The following is a 20,516-nucleotide window of genomic DNA, read 5'->3' as shown; positions in this document are numbered from 1 at the left end:
ATGGAGTTCATTATTTGCTCCATTATTTTTCGTGGTAAGAAATTAAGTTGACTGATCTTTACCCTGGGTAGTCCTTATTTTCCTTTTTATAGATGGGCACTGTGTTTGCCCTTTTCCAGTCATCTGGAATATCTCTCATTTTCAAATGAGTAACTTTATTCGTGTGTGGATTCACTGAGTTCATGTGGATTAACTTAGGTTAGGCAAATATACGTGTTCAGCTTACATCTCTGTTCTTCTTCTGGTGGTATGGTAACTTGTGCCTTGTTTTCCAGGTAAGTGGTCAAGCTTTTGATCGTTTAGTTTACCATTTGACCAAATCAAATGCCTTGAACGTTGCCTTGAAATCCGTGAAATGCTGCCCTGGAGCTCATTGAACCAGGAACAGTAAATATGGTATTTTGTGTGGACTGGAGCAATGTTAAAAAGCTTTTTTTGGGGGGGGAGGGGAGGGAAACCTGTAACCTCTGAAATTTTCAGCAGTTACACGTTTATACGCCTGGGGTGGGGGGGAGCGGCTTTGTTGGAGCCCTGGCTCCAGCCTGCTCCTCTTCCTCCTCTCCTGCTGCTTGCATGTAACTGTGAAGGTTAACTGATGAGCCCAGGCTCATTGGTTAACAGTTTAAATGAATACTTCATCACATCCCTAGTTGATTGAGCTCTTTGCCATATTCTTCTGCTAAGAGCCAAGCACTGTACCTCTCTTATCTTCCCCCTGTAAAATGCTATTGTAAGAGAGGAGGAAAGAAAAGGGCCTGTGTTTCCTATACCATTTCCCTGCCCCCGGTCACCCAGTGCACCTCAAAAATCTGTGATTCTTTTGTCTGGCAACATCTGTGGTCTGGCATAACCGCAGATGTTCCAGGACCAGAGAGTCCCGGAAGTGCTGCAGGAGGGTGGGGACCGGGGAGCTGGTGTGTGGCTTGGGGGAGAGTGAGTCGGGATGCAGAGAGCAGGAAGCCTGTGTACGGCTCAGCTGGGCTGCAAAGGAGGTGGGGGAGGGGGAAGGCAGAAAGCCTGCACGTGGCTCACCTGGGCTGCGGGAGATGGCGTGCGGCTCAGTTGGGCTGCAGGGGAGTGCCAGGAGCCAATGTGGGGTTCAGCTGGACTGGGGAGGGAGCTGAAAAGAGGGATGATGGTGGGGGCCCTGAAATAACCTCCCCTGGTCCGGAAATATCCCTGATCTGGGATCAGTCAGGTCCTGAGGGTGCCGGACCAGGGTGGTCCAACTTGTAGCTATGTTCAAGGCCTGATCTAGTGCACATTAAAGTCAATGGAAGCACTCTCATTGGCATGAATTGTCGCTGAATCAAGTCTTCAAAGCAAAGGAGAGAGAGCGAGAGCTCTCTTAGGTTGTGTTAGAGAAATACACAAGCTTCATCTCTCTGCTTCTTGTGTAAGAGAACAAAAGGGCTGCCAGGAGATCAATAGAATCATGATATACCTGGTCCTCAAATGACAGTAGGAAGGGAGCAAGGAGTTCATCACTAAAACCAGCTTTATTGTTACTGGAACACCCAGATATCTTGCAGCGCTTTCCTTATACTGTTACTTTCCTACACTGCTACTTTCCTTCCATGTGTGTGGTTTTGCCACTTTGCTGCTGCATATCTTGGGGATGCACACAAGTTCTTCTTCCCTGTCCATCCCACCACTCTTCTTTTTTGTATATGGAGGCTTGCCTCTGGATTCTCTTGGCCATTAATATTATTCGTGTGAGCATTCAAAAGTGATACTCCCAAGCTTTCTTTTAGATCATGGAGACTAGAATTTTCTTCCTCCCTTTCCAGAAAACATTACCCAAGGTGGTTCTTCAAGTGTCCCCGTCGGTGCTCCCCTTAGGTGCGTCAGCGCTGCTGTGCACACAGCCCGGTGATCTTTGCTAGCAATCTCCTGGACACTGGCATGTGCTGCGCTATTGTGAAATTGCCCCGATTGACAGTTAGGCACGAGCCGGCAGCTGTTCCCTCAGCTCCTTCTCAACTGCCGCCGGCATCGGTTGCACTTTAACCGGTTGCACTTTAACCAGTTTCCCTAATACTTTAAAAAAAAAAAAAACACCCCACACAAAACAACAACCCCACCCCAAAAAACAGGATAAATAATAAAAGGAAGAAGAAAAGATAAAGACAAGTGGGCGAAGCAGTGCACGGCCACTTCAGCCACGTCCTGCTCCCTCGTGAGACAGCACAGGCATATAACCCTGTCATGCCTGCACTATTGGACTTTAAAAGGTGTACAGGGTGTAGAACAGCAATTGCAGCAGAAGACAGACACGAGTGGTGTCTGCGCTGCTTAGAGCAGGATCATCCGGTCAGCCACTGCCCTCACTACCAAAAGCTTGCCCCACACTCTGAGGGTGAGAGATTTACAAAGAAGACTACTGTTTTGAGACAACATGGATGAGTCTCAGCCTCATTCACCCCATCCCCCACCAGAGATAACCTTCTTGGGGAGGAGGGCACGAGCAGCACTTCCCAGCGGGAACATGCCAGAGACCAGGAGATGGAGCAGAGCACAAAATGCTCCCAGTCCCCTGCTAAGCTGCAGCCTCGAAATAACAAAAAAGTAAAGGAGCCTGAGAAGAGCACCAGCAAACAGAGCTCACAACAGTGGGACAAGGGATCCGGCTTAAAGAAAAGACATGACCCTCACATGGGGAGTACAGATCCTTTGGGACACGCTTCAAACTCCCCACAGAGGAAAGCAGTGCCGACAGAGAATGCGGTACCGAGTACAGCAAGAATACCAACAAGTTGCAGAGCAGCGAAAAGCTGCGTATTAGCAAGCACTCGGTACTGCTGGTACAGGCACACTTTGAGCGCCGATCGTACTGATGTAGACAGCTGTAGGGAGCTACACAGCGTTGCTGTCCGAGGTTCGTAACTGAGGCAAAACTTGCAGTATCATCGGTACTATGCTCGCCATTGTTTGGTACCGATGGAATGCCACGCTCTAGATATTCTCTATTCTCCTCAATGCCAGTCTCACAAACATCTGCCAGATTCAGTGAGGAGGAGGACGAATAGTCCAAGGAATGGAACAGAGTCCCTCCACATGCAGGAGTGCAGCACCAGAAAATAAAGACATGGCCAATGGCACAGTGGATGCCTCTGCCAGTCCCACCACAATGGCCAAATGAGGATCCTTGGGCACCTTATAGAACCCAACAATTTCAAAACGATATACAGGTCCCAGAGACACAGTCAGCTGATAAGAACATTCGGAAGAGAGCTGGCTGGGACCAAACTGACCATGACAGTGAATCATCTACAGAGGTGGCAACCCAGGCTTCCTCTATCCTGCCCAACACCTCTTACTCCGCAACAGAAGAATAGTCTCCCCACGTCATCATTGAAAGAATACAACTCCAGGAAGTTCCAAGACTTGTTCAGGAGGGTGGCGGACACACTCGCCATAAAACTCTATGAAGTCACGCAGAGCAAACACGAACTTACAAGGATACTCAGTTTACCTCAACATAACAGGATGGCTTTACTGATGAACAAAGCCTTGCTGGATCCTGCCAAGGCCGTTTGGTAGACCCCGGCATCAGTGCCTCCAACGTTGAAAAAGTTAGACAAGAAATATTATGTTGCCCCCCTGAGGTCGAATTCCTATTCTCTCATCCTGCCCCCGAAGTCACTTGTGGTCGAAGCAGCTAACCAGAGGGATCAACAACAACAACAGTACCCCGGAGCACCGGGTCGTGAAAGAGATTAAAAGGCTAGACACAATGGGGAAGAAGGCATGCTTATCAGTCTCCCTCCAGCTAAGAATTGCAAATTAAGTGTCTCTACTAGCAAAATACTCGCACAACACGTTTGAATTATTCAGTCCTTTTATTCAGTATATACCAGTGGATCTGAGAGAACAGTTCAAATTAAATATCAGAGAAGTTTCACTGATCTCTTGAACAGCTTTACAGGCAGCTTTAGATGTGGCTGACACAGCTGCTAGGTCAATGGCATCTGCGGTAGTAATGAGACGTATGTCATGGCTGCAGCTGTTGGGATTTGCCAGGGAGGTTCAATTGAATATCGAGGACTTTCCATTCAAAAGGGAGAAGGTTTTTGCAGAGGCAACAAACTCAGCCCTCCACACGGTAAAGGATTCCAGGACGATGTTCTGTACATTAGGAATACAACTGCCTGGAGCCAAGCAAAAACAATACAAACAGTATAACTACAACCAAAGCTTTGGAGCGCCAGGGTACATACAACAACAAAGGCCCTACAACAACAAGAGGCACATGAGACAAACCCGAAAAATCATCCACTCAGGCATCCACTTTGCGTCAGCAGATTTGAGGAATTGGTCTGGGATACAACAGCCCCCGATCTCCCAAGGCAGGAAAATGCAAGCAACTAAACATTCAGAAACAGACTCACCACATTCTACCTGGCATGGACAACCATCACATTGGACCAATGGGTCCTGGAAATAATACGAACCAGATACTGCATACCGCTCACCGCAGTTCCACCAACCTACCCTCCTACCCCGTCCCTCTTCAAGGACCCCTCTCACGAGTTGGTCCTCCTGGAAAAAGTACAGCGCCTCCTAGAACTAGGGGCCACAGAGGAGTTACCCAGCAGTTATAGGGGGAGGGATTTTTACTCCCAGTACTTTCTAACTACCAAGAAATTGGGGTGGGAGTGGAGACCCATCTTAGATCTCTGGGGGCTCAACCGGTTCGTCAGGTACCAATGATTCAAGATGGTCATGTTGGCAAAGATTATACCTGCCTTAGAGAAAGGAGCATGGCTAGCTGTCCTCAACCTCAAGGATGCATATTTCCATGTATCTATTTACCCAGCTCACAGAAGATTCCTCAGGTTCACCATCAAAGACTTATACTATCAGTACAGGGTGCTTCCCTTTGCACTGTCCACGGCACCCAGAGTCTTCTCCAAAATCCTGTCCATGGTAGCAGCACGCCTGCGAAGAAAACGAATAAACATCTTTCCATAATGATTGCCTGATCATGGCATCCAACTATGGTGACACGGAACACTTACTGGAATCAACAAGTAAGCTTTTCGGCACTCTGGGCTCTTACTGAACCTGAAGTGCACCCTCATTCCAACACAAACATTGGAGTTCATAGATGCACAGTTGGACTGCATTTTGGGCATAGCCTCACTGCCGACCCACAGGTGGTCAAGGATGCGTGATTTGATCATATCCGTGCAGAGTTATATGCACGGACATGCCTGCAAATACTAGGGCACATGTCCATGTTTGTAGTCCCCAATGCGCAATTACATATGAGGCCATTCCAGGCATGGCTACGCTCCATATACCACCCCAAGCACCATCCGCTCTGCATGACAATCCCTGTGCCCAGCTGTTTGCATAGAACTTCATTCCAAACTCTGCCTCCAATGGGCATGCGAAGAGTCCTGACTTCACATCAATGTGTTGGAACTTAGAGCAGTGAGGAGGGCATGTGCTCAGCTACTTCCACACATATGAGACAAACACGTGAGGATAATGTCAGACAATGCCGTAACGACATATTACATAAACAAGGGGGAGCAAGATCGCACAGCCTGTGTGCGGAAGCAACGAAACTATGGTGATAGTATATTATACCCAACGTCACACCTACTGCAATGCACTTACCAGGCAAGGACAGTGTCCTAGCGGATAACCTCAACAGACAATTCCCACGGAACCACAAATGGGAAATCAACAAATACATCCTTGCCCTTGGTCCTTGCCCACGAAAGCTTATGCTCCAACACTTAGGTTAGTCTATAAGGTGCTACAGACTCCTCGCCGCTTTAACAAATACATCATAACCAATCTGTTCAGGAAATGGGTATATCCAGTAGTAGACTTGTTTGCAATGCATTGCAACTCCAAGTGCCCCCCTCTGTTGCCCCAGAGCGGGCATTGGACCATGTGCTCTCTGGGAGATGCGTTTGCAGTACACTGGGATTTCCCTCTAGCGTATGCATTCCCACCTATACCTCTAATACACACAATGGTACTGAAGATCAAACGAGGAGGCAGCAAGAGTCATAGCATAGCCTCCAACTGGCCAAGAGAAATCTGGTACACCACCATATTACAACTAAGTACACATCAGCCGTGCAAGTTTCCCTCGGTACGAGCTCTGTTGACTCAGGACAAGAGGTGCATACCACATCCTGAGATTCATACACTGAACCTATGAGCCTGTATTCTTGTTGGCTCACACACAACACGCTAACTCTATCTCAATGGGCCATAGAAATCCTAATTAATTCCAAGAGGCCCGGGAGTTACCTGCAGAAGTGGGCCGGATTTGCGGCCTGGAATTCAGCTCACATACGGGATCCACACAAGGCGGGGATATAAGATGTACTGAAGTATATCCTTCACCTACAGGACACAGGAATATCAATTACAGTAAACTTCCGATAATCCGGCACCTTCAGGACCCAGGGGGTGCCAGATTATCAGATATGCCGGACTATAGGAAGGGGGGGTGCTATGAGGAGGTCTGGGGTGGAGTGGGGGGGATGCGTCCCTCGGCGCTGCGGGACCAACCTGGCAGCACCCCAGATGCTCTGCCCCCGGCTTTCCCGAGTCAGCCACTGGTCAGTTTCAGCAGTGGCTGAATCGGGGAAGCTGGGGGCAGAGCAGCTCCAATTGTCCGGCTGCCCAGAGCACTTCCGGGTTCTAGATGGTGCCAGACCATTGGATGCCGGACCACTGGAGTTTTACTGTAGTTCTGTCACTGTGCAATTAGCAGCTATATCAGTCATTCACCCAGCCATACAAGGGTACTCCGTGTTCTTCCACCCTTGCGTTAAAGAGATTCTGGAAAGGACTACAGAATCTCTACCCACCGAGATCTACCCAGATCATGGGATCTGAACCTTGTGTTCGAGTCAATCATGAGACGACCTTTCGAACTGCTCACAACTTGCTCACTATTCCACTTATCGATGAAAGTAGCCTTTCTCATGACAATAACATTGGCCAGGAGAGTAGGATAAATAGCGGCTCTCATGGTGGATCCACTGTACAATGTATTCCACAAGGACAAGGTTGTCATAAGAACCCACCCGAAATTCCTCCCCAAGATATCTACCTCGTTCCATTGTAACGAACAAATACACCTACCTGTGTTAGTCCCAAAACCACATGAGGACAGCAACCAGGCAGCGCTGCACATGCTGGATGTAGGTAGAGTGTTAGCCTTTTACCTGGAACGCACAAAAGACTTCTGAAGAACACCCAGACTATTTGTGTCTTGCGTGGACAGGTCCAGAGGTCTACCTATCTCCAAACAATGAATATCCAAATGGATTTCTATATGCATACAGTTGGCTTATTCGCAGAAAAACAGTCAGCTGCCAGCAGCTATCCGGGCGTGCTCCACGAGAGTAGTGTCTACCATCACGGCATTCCTCAAGGGTCTTCCAATAGACGACATTTGCAGAGCTACAACATGGGCCTCGGCCAATACTTTTGCACAACATTATGCTATTCAGTCCTTTCAGGACTCAGACACTACATTTGTACATACCATACTGTTCAACATTCAGTCCTGCATCACAGAGCGCCCACTGCCAAGCAGCAATACTGCTGTGTAGTCACCTAAGTGGAGCACCCGTGGGGACCCTCAAAGAGGAGATGGTTACTCACCTTGTTCAGTAACTGGAGTTCTTTGAAATGTGTCCCTGTGGGTGCTCCACACTAACCCTCCTTCCCTCTGCTCCGGGCTAACAGTCCGGTGTAGAGAAGGAACGGAGGGAATGGGTGCCGATGCATGCCTAATTGTCAGTTGGGGCAATTGCACAATAGCGCAGCATGCACCGGGAGACTGCTAGCAAAGATCTCCAGGCTGTGTGCACAGCAGCACTGACACACCTAAGGAGCTACCACGGGGACACATGTCGAAGAACTCTAGTTACTACACAAGGGAAGTAAGCTTCCCCTCTTTGAAGATCTTCACATGCCTCTCTCCTGATTTTTTTGGATATTTGGTCTTTGAAACAGCAGTATTCCCTTGTCTTAAGACAATTTGTTTGGTCCTGATGCAGCTTTTGTACTTGGACCTGCCCTGTTGTTGTGTTAAATTTTCCTTATATTAAAACTGAAAATAGCTAAAAACACAAATAGGACACTTCAGTTTTTATAAGATAATTTTAAAAATAGCATTCTGATTACAAAACTCTTTACTGAAAAATAAATACAGCTTAACTTTACTATTTGAAACCAAACCAATTATTTAGGTCTTGGTTTAGCTGTATTCTGTAGATGTCAGCAAAACCAAATGTGATTTTTAGATTGGAACAAAAAGTAACCAAAACCAAAAGCTGAGTCTGTTGTTGCTTGGTTTAGCAGTAACTCAAGTGAATTGATGATGCTGTTTCATAACAAATTACAGTTTAACTAGTCTCTCCTAATCCTACTTTTCTGTGACCTTGGTCTGTGACATCACAGACATACTGGGTTTTTCGTCTTAACTTTAATAGGGAAACAGGATAATCAAGCACCTCCAACCCAGCATTTTGGCCAGCTCCCTCATCTGCTTGATTTCTGCTTCAGTGGAGCATGCATGAAGGTGACCTCTGTGACTGCCATTTGTCCCTTGCCTGGAAAAGACTAAAACAATATTTAGGTGTAGGGAAGAGTGGAGTAGCACCTCAACATGCAGTGTTTTTCTTGGATGCACCTTCAATGTTTATTTTCCTTTCACTAAGAGAAATCTTATCTACTTCATTTGTTAGATGGTAACTACTCTGAAGTAATTTCTAGAGATGTGACTGACAAAACCAGATATTCATCACACCTAAAGAGGAAAGAACCCCATCTGATGGGATAGGGTTCTCTTTAGAGAAGTATCTGAGGCCGTTTTTGGGAATTGTAGTAGCCAAACTAGCCTGCTCAACTCAGTTGTAATACCATATGGTGGGAAATAAATGGAACTTAGAAGTTCAGTTGATAAATATCTGAGTTAAAATCACAAAAATAAGCCCCGAGCCACCTCTATAATTGGTTTAGCTGTACATATATGAATTGTTACCTACATTCACCAACGGAAAAATATTAAAAACTTGCCTCTGAGGTTTTTTTTGGTTTATTCAGGGTGTTTCAGTGTAGATTTTTTTGTTTTCGATATCTAGCTTTAACATACTGTTGTATTAATCAAAATCCTCTTTATTTTGCCAAGATCTGCCTGTGACGTGTCTAATGGGATAGACAATCAAGCACCTTCAAACTCTGCAGTACAGAATGCATTTTGTATACATGTTGTTAATGGAGACAGCACTTCATCTCCTTCTTATGTTCCAGCGAGACCCAAAAGTACACCGGTACCAAAACCACTTACAACCGAGCCTGCCAACAGCACTGGTAAGAATGAGTATGTTATGAAACACTATTCAACAAGGATTTTCTATTTAATTAAAATCACATAGTTCAACTTCTGATTGTTTATTTGCCTTTTTCTACATAGATCTGAGATAAAACCTGTAATCCTAATTTCACTTCTAAAGTATATATTTATAACAAAGAATTTCTCCACTCCTTGATTCATTCCTGAACTCGTCGGTTTGGAGGACAATAGTTTATCTATTTTATTTTTTCATAAGAGATATCTGTCATTAAGTAAAGCCTCCATCTGAATCAGACCACTGAATCATAGCACAGGTTGTCTAGAGGAAGGAATCGGACTTCCTTTGCTGACTCCCTTAAAAAATGCTATTCTAGTGGAGGTGAGTGACAGCAAGAGGATTTCTTGTAATGGAGGTACATTTCCTTTCAAAAAGTATTTTCCAACAAAAATCTGCAAAGGCAAAGACAGAAAATATGTAACAAATTTATGAAGGCTTTAAATTTCTCTAACAGCGTCTACTTGTATCACTGCAGTTCAGCATTTATGGTAAATCTTTTTTCCAAGTGGTATATAATTCAGGTAATGAATGTGCTCTAGGACATTTTTTTTCTAGAATTCTCAGATCAGGATAATTTTAAAAGTATAAATTATTTCTAAAGAGAGATGGTTGAATTTCACATCTGATTTTTTTCAATGGAAATTTTATACTGGCTATTGTTGCAAGGCATACAACTGAGATCCCTATCAGTTGTGGTATAAAATTAATTACAAGTGTTATTACAATTTAAAAGGTAACATTTTAGCACTCTTAGACAGTATTGGGATTCTTCAAAAATTGTCATTTTTAAACCCACTGAGAGATTTCCAGTGACATGAACTTTCATAGTTCTGTTGTGGAGCTCTGGTGATTGACACCAGCCAAACATCTGTCCCAGTTAGTTTACTTGATCTAACTCCCCTTTTCTATACCATTCACCTGTTTTTGTGCGGGTTGCATTTCCTCTTTAGTTCGGCTAGTTTTAATGAAAACATAATTTAAAAAATTGGCACATTCTGAAAGGTAGACCATGCATCTGTTTTGAATTTTACAGATCTAATTCTCTTGTGCAGCATGTACCTCAGCAGCTGTGAGCTCATAACCATTAGAATATTTGTGATCATTGCAGCTATATACATGTGTCTTTGCAGATCCAAATGGTTAATATTAGGATACAGTAGAGTCCGGATTATCCGACCTTCGCTTATCTGACCTTCTGGTTTATCCGACATAGCCATTCAGTGTGCTGTTTACGTGTCCATGCATCACATACCATCATGGCTGTAGCTTTGTTTGTTCCTCCGTGCCAGTGATTTATGTTTTTGCTGTAATTGTGTTTCATTTTTCCAACTGCATGTTCCTCTTACTGTAATAAAATTTTGTTTGAATAACATGGCATGTGAAAAGAGAAAAAAAGTTGTTCTTTCCATTAACAAAAACTTGAAGCGTTAATGAGAATAGACAAAGGTGAGTCCATGCTAAAAATTGCATCTGAACTCAGTGTGGGGCGAGTTACAGTTGGTGACTGGAAGAGGAAAAGAAGTGAGTTAGAAAAGTGGTGTTCTGATTGACCCTCAAGTTCAGGACTGAAGGACAGAAAAACAATGAAAAAATGTGAATATGGAGAAAGTGAGTGAAGCTTTGTTCTTATGGTTCACACAGCAAAGGGATAAGGGCATGCCTATCACAGGCCTGATTCTTCAAGAGAAAGCTCTGAGTTTCCAAAAGGAATTTAATGAAGAGGAACCTGATTTCATGGCTAGTGTAGGCTGGCTTGATCGCTGGAAAAAAAAATACGGATTAAGGCAGCTCAGTATATGTGGCGAAAAATTATCGGCAAATCGGGAAGGGTTTCTGAAATTTAAAGCAAATTGTCATTGTCTTATCGAAAATGAGGGGTTATCGGGTGAGCAGATATATAACTATGATGAGACAGGCTTAAACTATAAAATGCTGCCTTCAAAAACTCTAGCTTCCTGGGCTGAAGCTTCAGCTCCTGGGTATAAATGAAGTAAAGAAAGAGTGACGATTCTAGCCTGTAGTAACGCTACTGGTAACCACAAACTAAGACTCACAGTTATTGGAAAGGCAAAAAACCCACGAGCTTTCAAAAACATAGCACCTACTGCTCTACCAGTTTCATACAAGAATCATAGGAATGCATGGATGGATTCAGGAATTTTCCGAGGCAGGTTTTTCAATGCATTTCTTCCTTCAGTAGAACAATTTTTGAATTCACTAAACCTACCAAGGAAAGCAATTCTTGTCATTGATAATGAGCCATCTCAGCCTCGGGAGGATGAACTGATCAGAGGGGACATTAGAGTGATTTTTCTTCCTCCTAATATCACCTCGTTGTGTCAGCCTGTGGACCAGGATGTGCTTGAAGTGTTAAAGAAAAAATATCGTCATAAGCTTTTAACTACTCTCATTGAGGTGATAGACGATAGAAATGGTATGCTAGATAAGCTAAGGACAGTGAACTTAAAAGATGTTGTTTATTGGATCGCACAATCATGGGAACAGATTGAACTGCAAACTCTGGCAAGATCATGGAGAAAGTTACTTTCGGAAGACGAAAACACACAAGAAATGGTGCAAGAAAATTGTGATGACCTGCTGCCTTTGTTACAATGAATTCCAGGCTGTGAGAAGGTGAATGATGATGATATTCAGGAATGGATGGAGAAAGACGAGCAACAAGAACAGACTGACTGCGACATAATAACTCTGGTGAATCGGGATGACGATGACAATGAAGATGAAGATACAAATGACAATGACAAAATGGAGAGAATTAGTCATAGCGAAGGGAGTCAAGGCTCTCGAGGTGGCACTGGCTTATGTTGAACAACAAGGGAAGGTAACTGCTAGTGATGTTATGTTATTGAGACGCTGGTGCGACCTCGCCGCAAGGAAGAGAAACAAAGCTGGGAAACAAACTTCAATCACTAATTTTTTTAAACAATAGCTTTAGCGTTTTGCCATACTTCATACTAAATGTTCTGTACTCTATTATGTTACTTGTTCTGTAGAATAATAAGTAATAAACCTGATTTCATACCAGTTTCCGTTTTAGCCGAAATTTTCGGTAATCCGACCACCCCTTGGTCCCGTTTAGTCAGATAATCAGGACTCTACTGTATATAAATAATTGTATCATGTGACATCAGTTCCTTTCCTGATTTCTGGCTCAATTATGGCATTATAAAAAGCCCTCTATTAGGGACAGCTCATTGTACTGCCTTTGGATCACCCTAAAAGGGAGATTGACTTCCCTGGGCATGGTCCCCTTCACTGTTCTCCCATTGTGCCAAGGAAAAATTATGACTTGACTATACCTTTGCAGGAGATGTACCTCAGCACTGCAGTGTAGGCATCCTGCCTGGTGCATTGAGAGGATTGAAGCCCTCTTCTCACTCCTGTCCAAGGAGGGGGAATGTAGTTATTTTGCAGAGCCAGTGACTACTTGAATGTTGTAAATGGTGGGACAGTGCAGTAGAATAAAAGTGTTCCAAAAGCAACCTCTGCCCCTCGTTTCTCTATCCATGCTTTACGTATGGGCTAGCAATGACTCTCTTTATAGCTTAATCTTAGTTGTGTTCCCTTGTGCATATGTACTGCTGGTAAATTCTTTGTTACATAATGTAATAACTTCTTCAAGGAATGTCGCTGTTGGCGCTCTGTCTTAGGTGTTTGGGGTGCCATTGTGCCTTTAGTCAGATATTTTAGGTAGTAGTGCCCTCAGTAGGCTGTGTGTGAGGAGCAGGTGGCACGTGTGGTGCTGTTACTCTTCATGCGCAGCCAACCGTCCCTTCAATTTCTTTTCTGCCACTGTCTTCGGATGGAACTGGGAGCTGCACTTCAAAAATTTCATAACTTGCTAGTTTTAGTCATAGTTAATGTAGTTATTAGCATAGTTTTTTTGTAGTTTAATAGTGAAATAGTTGTTGTAATTTTTTTCCCCTCTTTATTGTTAAGGCCTTTGTTTTTTTTTTCTTGGACCAATTTTTCCTTCCTGGAATAGCTGGTTCCCTAGGCTTCAAACACTGCTTGTCTTGCAGGCTTTCAAACCTTGTCTCTCTTGGGCATTCACAGTGTGTTTGATGCCTGGGACAGGCCCATGCTACTGCCCAGTGCCAGCACTGCAAGCAGCTAATGGTCTGCATGTGGAAAGCCAGAGAGTTGCAATTGAATCTTCTCTCTTGAAAATACTGCATGCCCAGCTTCAGATTTGGAGCAGTCGACTCTACCTTGGCAGCCCTCGCTGGCAGCCGTGTCTGAGAAGGTTGTTCCCTCAGACTCTTCTCTGACCAGCAACTGAGGAAGAGACATCATTTGTCAAACAGAGGTGATTCCCCCTCAGAAAAACAGGGTCAAACACAAAAATATCCCCTGCGACAACCTTGACCAAAGTACTGGACAGGAAGGTACTGGGACAGTCAGGCACTGAGGGCTCCCGAGAGTCTAAGGACCTTAACAAGATGGGTTCCAAGGCACCTGAAAAACAGATCGAAGTCGGCTCTGCCAGCACCATCCAACTCAACATCGGTACCAATGAAGGCAAAAGCTAAGTCTGTATCCTCAGAGGCGATGTCAGCACTGAAGAAGCCAAGGTCCCACTCAGTGCCATCAGCACCTTTGCTGATTTGGCACCCATGCTGCCTCTGGCACCGAAAAAGAAAACACACAGCAAGTAGTGCCGGTACTACCCTTGGCACCACCTTTGGCACCAGTGCGCCAGGCTCCGCAGCACTTTGTGGCTAAAGAGCTGCGAGTAACATCGGTACCATCGACCCCACTGTACAGCATCAATGGCATACCTAAGTATAGTAGATTCACTCTCTCTTCCCCTGCAGGGTCGGCACTGCTGTTGTCTAGCACCGAAGATGAGGAACTGTTGATTGGTACCCGTACACTGAGGCATTCGCCAAAGCGGCCTCAGCTGCTGACACCACCTCAGTGGTAGCCACCCCAGTGGCTACCACCTTGAGTACCACTGCCAGCTAGCTGGCCTTGCTAGGATCCCTGGGCACTCTATAGAGCCCAGAAGCCACAGCAGATACAACTTCAGGTGCCTCCCTCGGCACCATCAAGGGACACACAATTACCTCCCTTGACTGGTCTGCATGCTAAGAGGAGGATGAACCATGATCTAGTGATGAGGAAAATCTGTCTCTTCACCACCACCCCCACACAGATAATCTTTGGCCTGAAGACACGCTGATGCCTCCTCCATCCACAATGGGAGATGACTTTAAATTGCTTCAAGAAATGTAAGAGGGTTGCTGATGTGCTGAAAGTCTCCTTAATGAGCCTCCCTGAAACCTAGCACAAATTAACTAGAATCTTACATACTTCCCCATTTGCTAAGCTAGCATTACCAGTGGACCCAGCGCTTATGGACCCTGCCAAAGCAATCTGTCAGACACCAGCTACAGCTCCAGAGAGGTCAGACTGTTAAAATTGTACATCACCACAGGGTGCTAACTTCTTGTTCTCACATCCATCACCAAATTCCCTTGTGGTGGATGCAGTTAATCAAAAGGGGAAACAGAATACTTCCAGAACCACGCTCTGTGACAAGGAGTGGAAGTACCTTGACCTCATGGAGAGGGAAGGCCTATTCCTCCACTTCAGCTCTGGATTGTGAAATATATGGTGATTATCACAAAATATATACATAACATTTTTGAGAAATTATTGCAATTTATTGAAAGCCTGTCAGATATGAAAAAAAACCAGTTCAGAGCCAATATAAATGAAGGGGCTCTGATATCATGCAGAGCTTTACAAGCTTTCCTGGATGCATCTGACACCACATACCATTCACCATGACTACAGTGATGAAGAGGGCCTCGTGGTTCCATTTATCCAGGTTTCCATGTGAGGACCTCCCCTTCCAGAGTTTGAAGCTTTTTGCTGACACCACTGATGCTTCCCTCCATTCACTTAGAGACTCTCATGCCACGTTGAAGATGCTTGGCATTCATGTCTCTGCAAAAAACCGTAAATAGGGAAGGTATTTTACACAGAGGTACAAACTGATACCCTTCAACCAACCAGAGGCATTATGATACAAGAAGGCAAAGCCAAATCAGGCATAGCCCTCTACGTCTCAACCTTCAACTCCAAGACGAACATCTTGAAGTTCAGGTCGAGGGTTAGCTAACACACACCTTTGTTTAAGGCAACCACACCCTTACCAGCTATTCTGCAGACATTTGGCACCTTTCTACCCTCAGAGGTGCTCGATCACAATGGACAAATGGGTACTGAACATCATAAAGAGTGGATACTGTATCCCATTTTCATCTATTCCCCCCCTTCTCACTCACCCTCTTCATGCCTCTTCAGGGACTCCTCTCACCAGAACATTCCTCCCCAGGAGCTTGACCACCTGCTCCACCTGGGAGCTATAGAACCTGTGTCTCAGTGCTTCATAGGCAAAGGGTTTTACTCCTATTACTTTCTCACCACAAAAAAATTGGGAGGAGACTGATCCGTGACTTCAGGAGACTCAATCCATTACATAAGACCACAGTGGTTCTAGATTGTCACCCTATCTACAGTAATCCCTGCCTTAAACAAAGGAGACTGGTTTTTGACCCTCAACCTCCAGGATGCCTATTTCTATGTGTCCATTCACCTGACACACAGGAGATACCTTAGGTTTGCAGTTTATGGTACATGCTTCCAGTACATAGTGCTTCCCTTCAGACTCTCAGCGGCTCCTAGGCTATTGTCCAAATTGCTTGCTGTGGACGCTGCTCACCTCCACAGATAGGGTCTCGATATTCCTGTACCTCGATGACTGTCTGCTAAAAGCGCACACAAGTCATGAAGTGGAAGAGATGGTATCCCTAACCAGAGCACTTTCCCAGAACCGTGGCCTACAAATAAACCTGCCCAAGTGCAAATTCTAACCAGTCCAGACAATAGAATTTATATGAGCCCATCTCGATTGCATGGTGGCTGCAGCCTCGCTTCCACAACAGAGGTTTCAAGCTGTACGGGACCTTGTCTCACACCAGCCCACAAGTCCCAGCAAGGGCTTGCCTCCAGTTATTGGGGCATATGTCAGCTGCCACTTCTGTAGTACAGCATGCTAGACTGAACATGTGAGAGATGTAACAGTGAATGAGAACAGTATACAGGCTGTGGTTTCACAGCATCAGGAAGCTAGTGTCAAACCTAGTCAGGGTCAAACAGTCCCTGGGCTGGTGGACTGACCCAAGAAACGTGTGCATTGGAGTACCTTTTCACGAACAGCCACAGTTTATGACCATAAAAACAGACACATCTCTCCTCGGCTGGGGAGCACACACAGGTTCCCTTAAAACACAGGGTCATTGGTCCCTGTAGGAGTCCAGCCTGCACATAAACATACTCGAACAGAGAGCAGTGTTTTATGCATGCCAACGCTTACTGCATCTTACACACAACAACACAGTGCAAATTTTTACAGGCTATTAATCAACCATGTACTACATCAACAGACAGGGAGGTGCCAGATCCTATTTCCTATGCAGGGAGGCCATTTGCCTGTGGATGTGGTGAATTACATACAGCATTCACCTGCTAGCCTCATACCTACCGGGCAAAGACAAGGTCACTGTGGATGACCTCAGCAGGAATTTCAATTCCAGCCATGAATGAGAAATGGATCCAACTATCCTCCATCAACTGTTCACCCTCAGGGGTTTTCCGACAGTTGCCCTGTTTGCAATAATTGCCAAAAAGCTGTGTCCACAATATTATGTGCATGTGGGCCTTGATATACGCTCCCTTGGAGATGCATTCACAATAACATGGAATACACAGCTTCTCTATGCCTTTCCACCGATTCCACTCCTTGAAGTGATCAACAAACAATATACGACTCGATGCAGCCCCAGTCATCCTCATCGCTCAGGCTTGGCCCAGGCAGACGGGGTACCCTTACCTGCTCCAGATGTCCAAGAAAAGACCACACTGACTCCCGATGCTCCCTAATCTCCTGATGCAAGAGAATAGCATAGTCCATCATCCATTCTACAAACATTCCACATCGAGTCATGGTTCCTCACTGGTTCACCTCAGTAGAAACAACGTTTATAAACCAGGTCAAACAAATCTTATTGAACAGTTGCAGACTAACAACCAGTAAATCTTATGTCTATAAGCGGTGAAGATTCTCAGTGGACAGAACAAAAGTTTTCAAATCCAACAACACCACCACTACCTATCTTTTTTAGAATATCTGCTAGAGTTAAACTTGGGGTTATCTTTCAATTCCCTAAAGATATTTCCTTGCACCCTAATAGCCTTTCATCCCTCCATCAATGACAAGTCTGTATTCACCCACCCAACTACCAACTGCTTCTTAAAGGACATACAGAATACTTTTCCACCTGCAAGGCCCCCGACTCTAGCTTTGGACCTTTTATTTAGTGCTTTGGGCTCTTGCCCGCAAACCATTTGAACCTCTGGTTCCATGTTCCATGTTTCACCTTTCTATGAAGGTAGCCTTCCAGGTAGCTGTCATACCTGCCAGAAGGGTGGGGAAAATTGGTGTACTTATGGTACACCCTTCAACATTTTATAAGACAAGGTTATTCTTTGCCCACACCCAAAATTCCTCCTTAGTCTCCATTCCCTTTCACTGTAATGAGCCCATATACTTACCTTTCTTCTTTCTAAAGCTTCATATGGATGATAGAAAGGCTGCATGGCACATGCTGTATGTCCACAGGACAATTGCCTTTTACTTGGACAGGACTAAGCAAATATGCAAGTCACCCAGGTTATTTACATCTACCACAGAGAGCTCTCTGGGCATGTCAGTTTCTACCCAGAGATTATCTAGGTGGATAGTAGACTGCATCAGACTGGACTACAACAAGTTCAGAATCCTCCATTGCAACTGTGTGCACACTCTACAAGAGCTATAGTAGCTTCTACAGCTTACCTCCACAGCATACCTCTTAGGGACATTTGTAGATCTGCTATTTTGATTCTTGGGCCACATGTCTTCAAAGCACTGTGCCCTTGAAACTTACCTGTCTCATGACACTGGTTTTGGACAGACAGTCCTCTCTACTATACAAGATAGTGTTCAGCCAGAGCACGAATACTGCTTCATAGTCACCTAAGGTGGGGTCTTGGTGGGAGGAGGGGAGTGAGTGAGGGGGATTGAGGTGTGGGGGTCTGGCTTTAGGGGGGATGCTTACCTGGTTTTGCACCCCTTTGCAGCAATTTTTGCAGCCATGGGGTCCCGTGCTGGCTCTGGAGGCACCACTACTGCAGCCATGCGGTCTTGAGCCGGCCCCAGAGGCCGGTGGTGCCACTACCGTGGCCACGCAATCTTGAGATGGCCCTGGAGGTCGGAGGCGCTGCTACCACTACTGCAGCCATGCAGTCTCGAGCCAGCCCTGGAGGCTGGAGGTGCCACTACCATGGCCACATTGTCCCAGACCATTTGCAGAGCACCACTGAGGAGCCTCAGCCACAGCACTGCATCCTCATCCTGCAGCCTAACCTGCTGCTGGGGGAGTAGGAGTGTTCTCAAATGGCTGCCGGGGAGGGAGGGGAGGGAGGCAGGAGGGATGGAGCTGAGCTCCCGCCGTGCGTGCCACTGAAAATTGGCTCGCATACCACTTATGACATGTGTGCCATAGGTTGCCTGCCCCTGATCTAGACCATCCCTGATGGGTGTTTGTCTAACCTGGTCTTAAAAATTTCCAATGATAGAGATTCCACCAGGCTGTGCCCACGAAAGCTCATGATACCATCTACATGTTTTGTTAGTCTTTGAAGTGTTACCAGACTATTAGTTTGTACAGGATAAACTTAAAAAACAACTGGACTACTCCCTGAAACCGTTACTCCAATTTGTCTAGATCATTTTGAATGTTTATCCTGTTCTCTAAAGCACTTGCAATCCCTACCAGCTTGGTATCAACCACAAATTTTGTAAGTGTGTACTCTGTGCACAGAACGAGTGCCAAAACTGATTCTGGAGGAACCCCATTTGTTATGTGCTTCCAGCATGTTGTGAACCATTGACAATTACTTTTTGGGAACAGTTATCCAGTTAGTTATGCACCCATCTAGGTTGTGTTTCCCTGGTTTACTAATGAGAAGATCATACAGGACTGTATCAAATGATTCACTGCAGTCTAGATATACCAATTCTATGGCTTCCTCTTATCCACAAAGCTGGTTATCTTATCAAAGAATGCCATCTGGTTGGCCTGATAGGATTTGTTCTTGATAAATCCATGTTGACTGTTACTTATCACCTTATTATCTTCTAGATCATGGGTTCCCAAACTGGGGGGCGTGCCCCCCTGGGGGGGGCATGAAGAAATTCCAGGGAAGGGGGGCGCGACCCAACCTCCCCCCTCCATCAAGTTTTGCTGCTACGGTCAGTTCCCTCCCTTTTTTCCCCCCCTCAACAAGTGTTGCTGCTATTTTTGGGGGTAGGGGGGGCATGAGAGTTTTTCAAAAATCAAAAAGGGAGCATGATGCCAAAAAGTTTGGGAACCATTGTTCTAGATGTTTGCTAGTGGATTCCTTAATTATTTGCTTCATTATGTTTCACGATATAAATGTTAAGCTGACTAATCTGTAGGTTTTTGGGTTGTCCTTATTTCCCTTTTTATAGATGGGCACTATATTTGTTCTTTTCTAGTCTTTTGGAATCTCTCCTGTCTTCCATGATTTTGCAAAGATAATAGTTAATGTCTCCGATATCTCCTCAACCAGCTCCTTGAGTATTCTATAATGAATTTCATCAGGTTCTGGTGACTTGAAGACTCTAATTTCTCTAACCAATTTTTAAGTTCTTTTCCTATTTTAACTTCTGAACCTACCTCATTTTCATTGGCATTCGCTATGTTAGGCATCCAATCACCACCAACCTTCTTGGTAAAAACAAAGACATCATTAAGCACCTCTGCCATTTCTGCATTTGCTGTTACTGTTTTTCCCTGTTCATAGATGCCCTGGTTGTAATCTGTCGAAAGAAAGAGAAGGCGATAGAATACCAAAAGGATAGTTTCTGAGCTTTTGTAGATCTAGAAAAGGCATATGATTAAATGGCCAAAAGTATGCTAATACCAGTGCTGAGGAAATACGTTATGTCTGACAACTTAA

At 45.0% G+C, this 20,516-nt stretch overlaps 1 protein-coding gene across 3 annotated transcripts in view; it reads left to right on the top strand.

Moving 5' to 3' along the window:
- The window catches only part of WWP1 (WW domain containing E3 ubiquitin protein ligase 1), a 160,484-nt gene that overhangs the window by 54,341 nt on the left and 85,627 nt on the right, over nt 1–20,516 (top strand). For all 3 annotated transcript variants that reach the window (XM_006112979.5, XM_014581648.4, XM_075920431.2), the window contains exon 7: nt 9,176–9,357. In XM_006112979.5, coding sequence (XP_006113041.1) covers nt 9,176–9,357 — 182 coding nt within the window. The remainder of the gene's footprint in view (nt 1–9,175; nt 9,358–20,516) is intronic.

This window comes from Pelodiscus sinensis, chromosome 2, assembly GCF_052426305.1.
Source record: "Pelodiscus sinensis isolate ZL-2025 chromosome 2, ASM5242630v1, whole genome shotgun sequence".
Lineage (NCBI taxonomy): Eukaryota > Metazoa > Chordata > Testudines > Trionychidae > Pelodiscus > Pelodiscus sinensis.
This window is presented reverse-complemented; position numbering and strand designations above follow the sequence as displayed.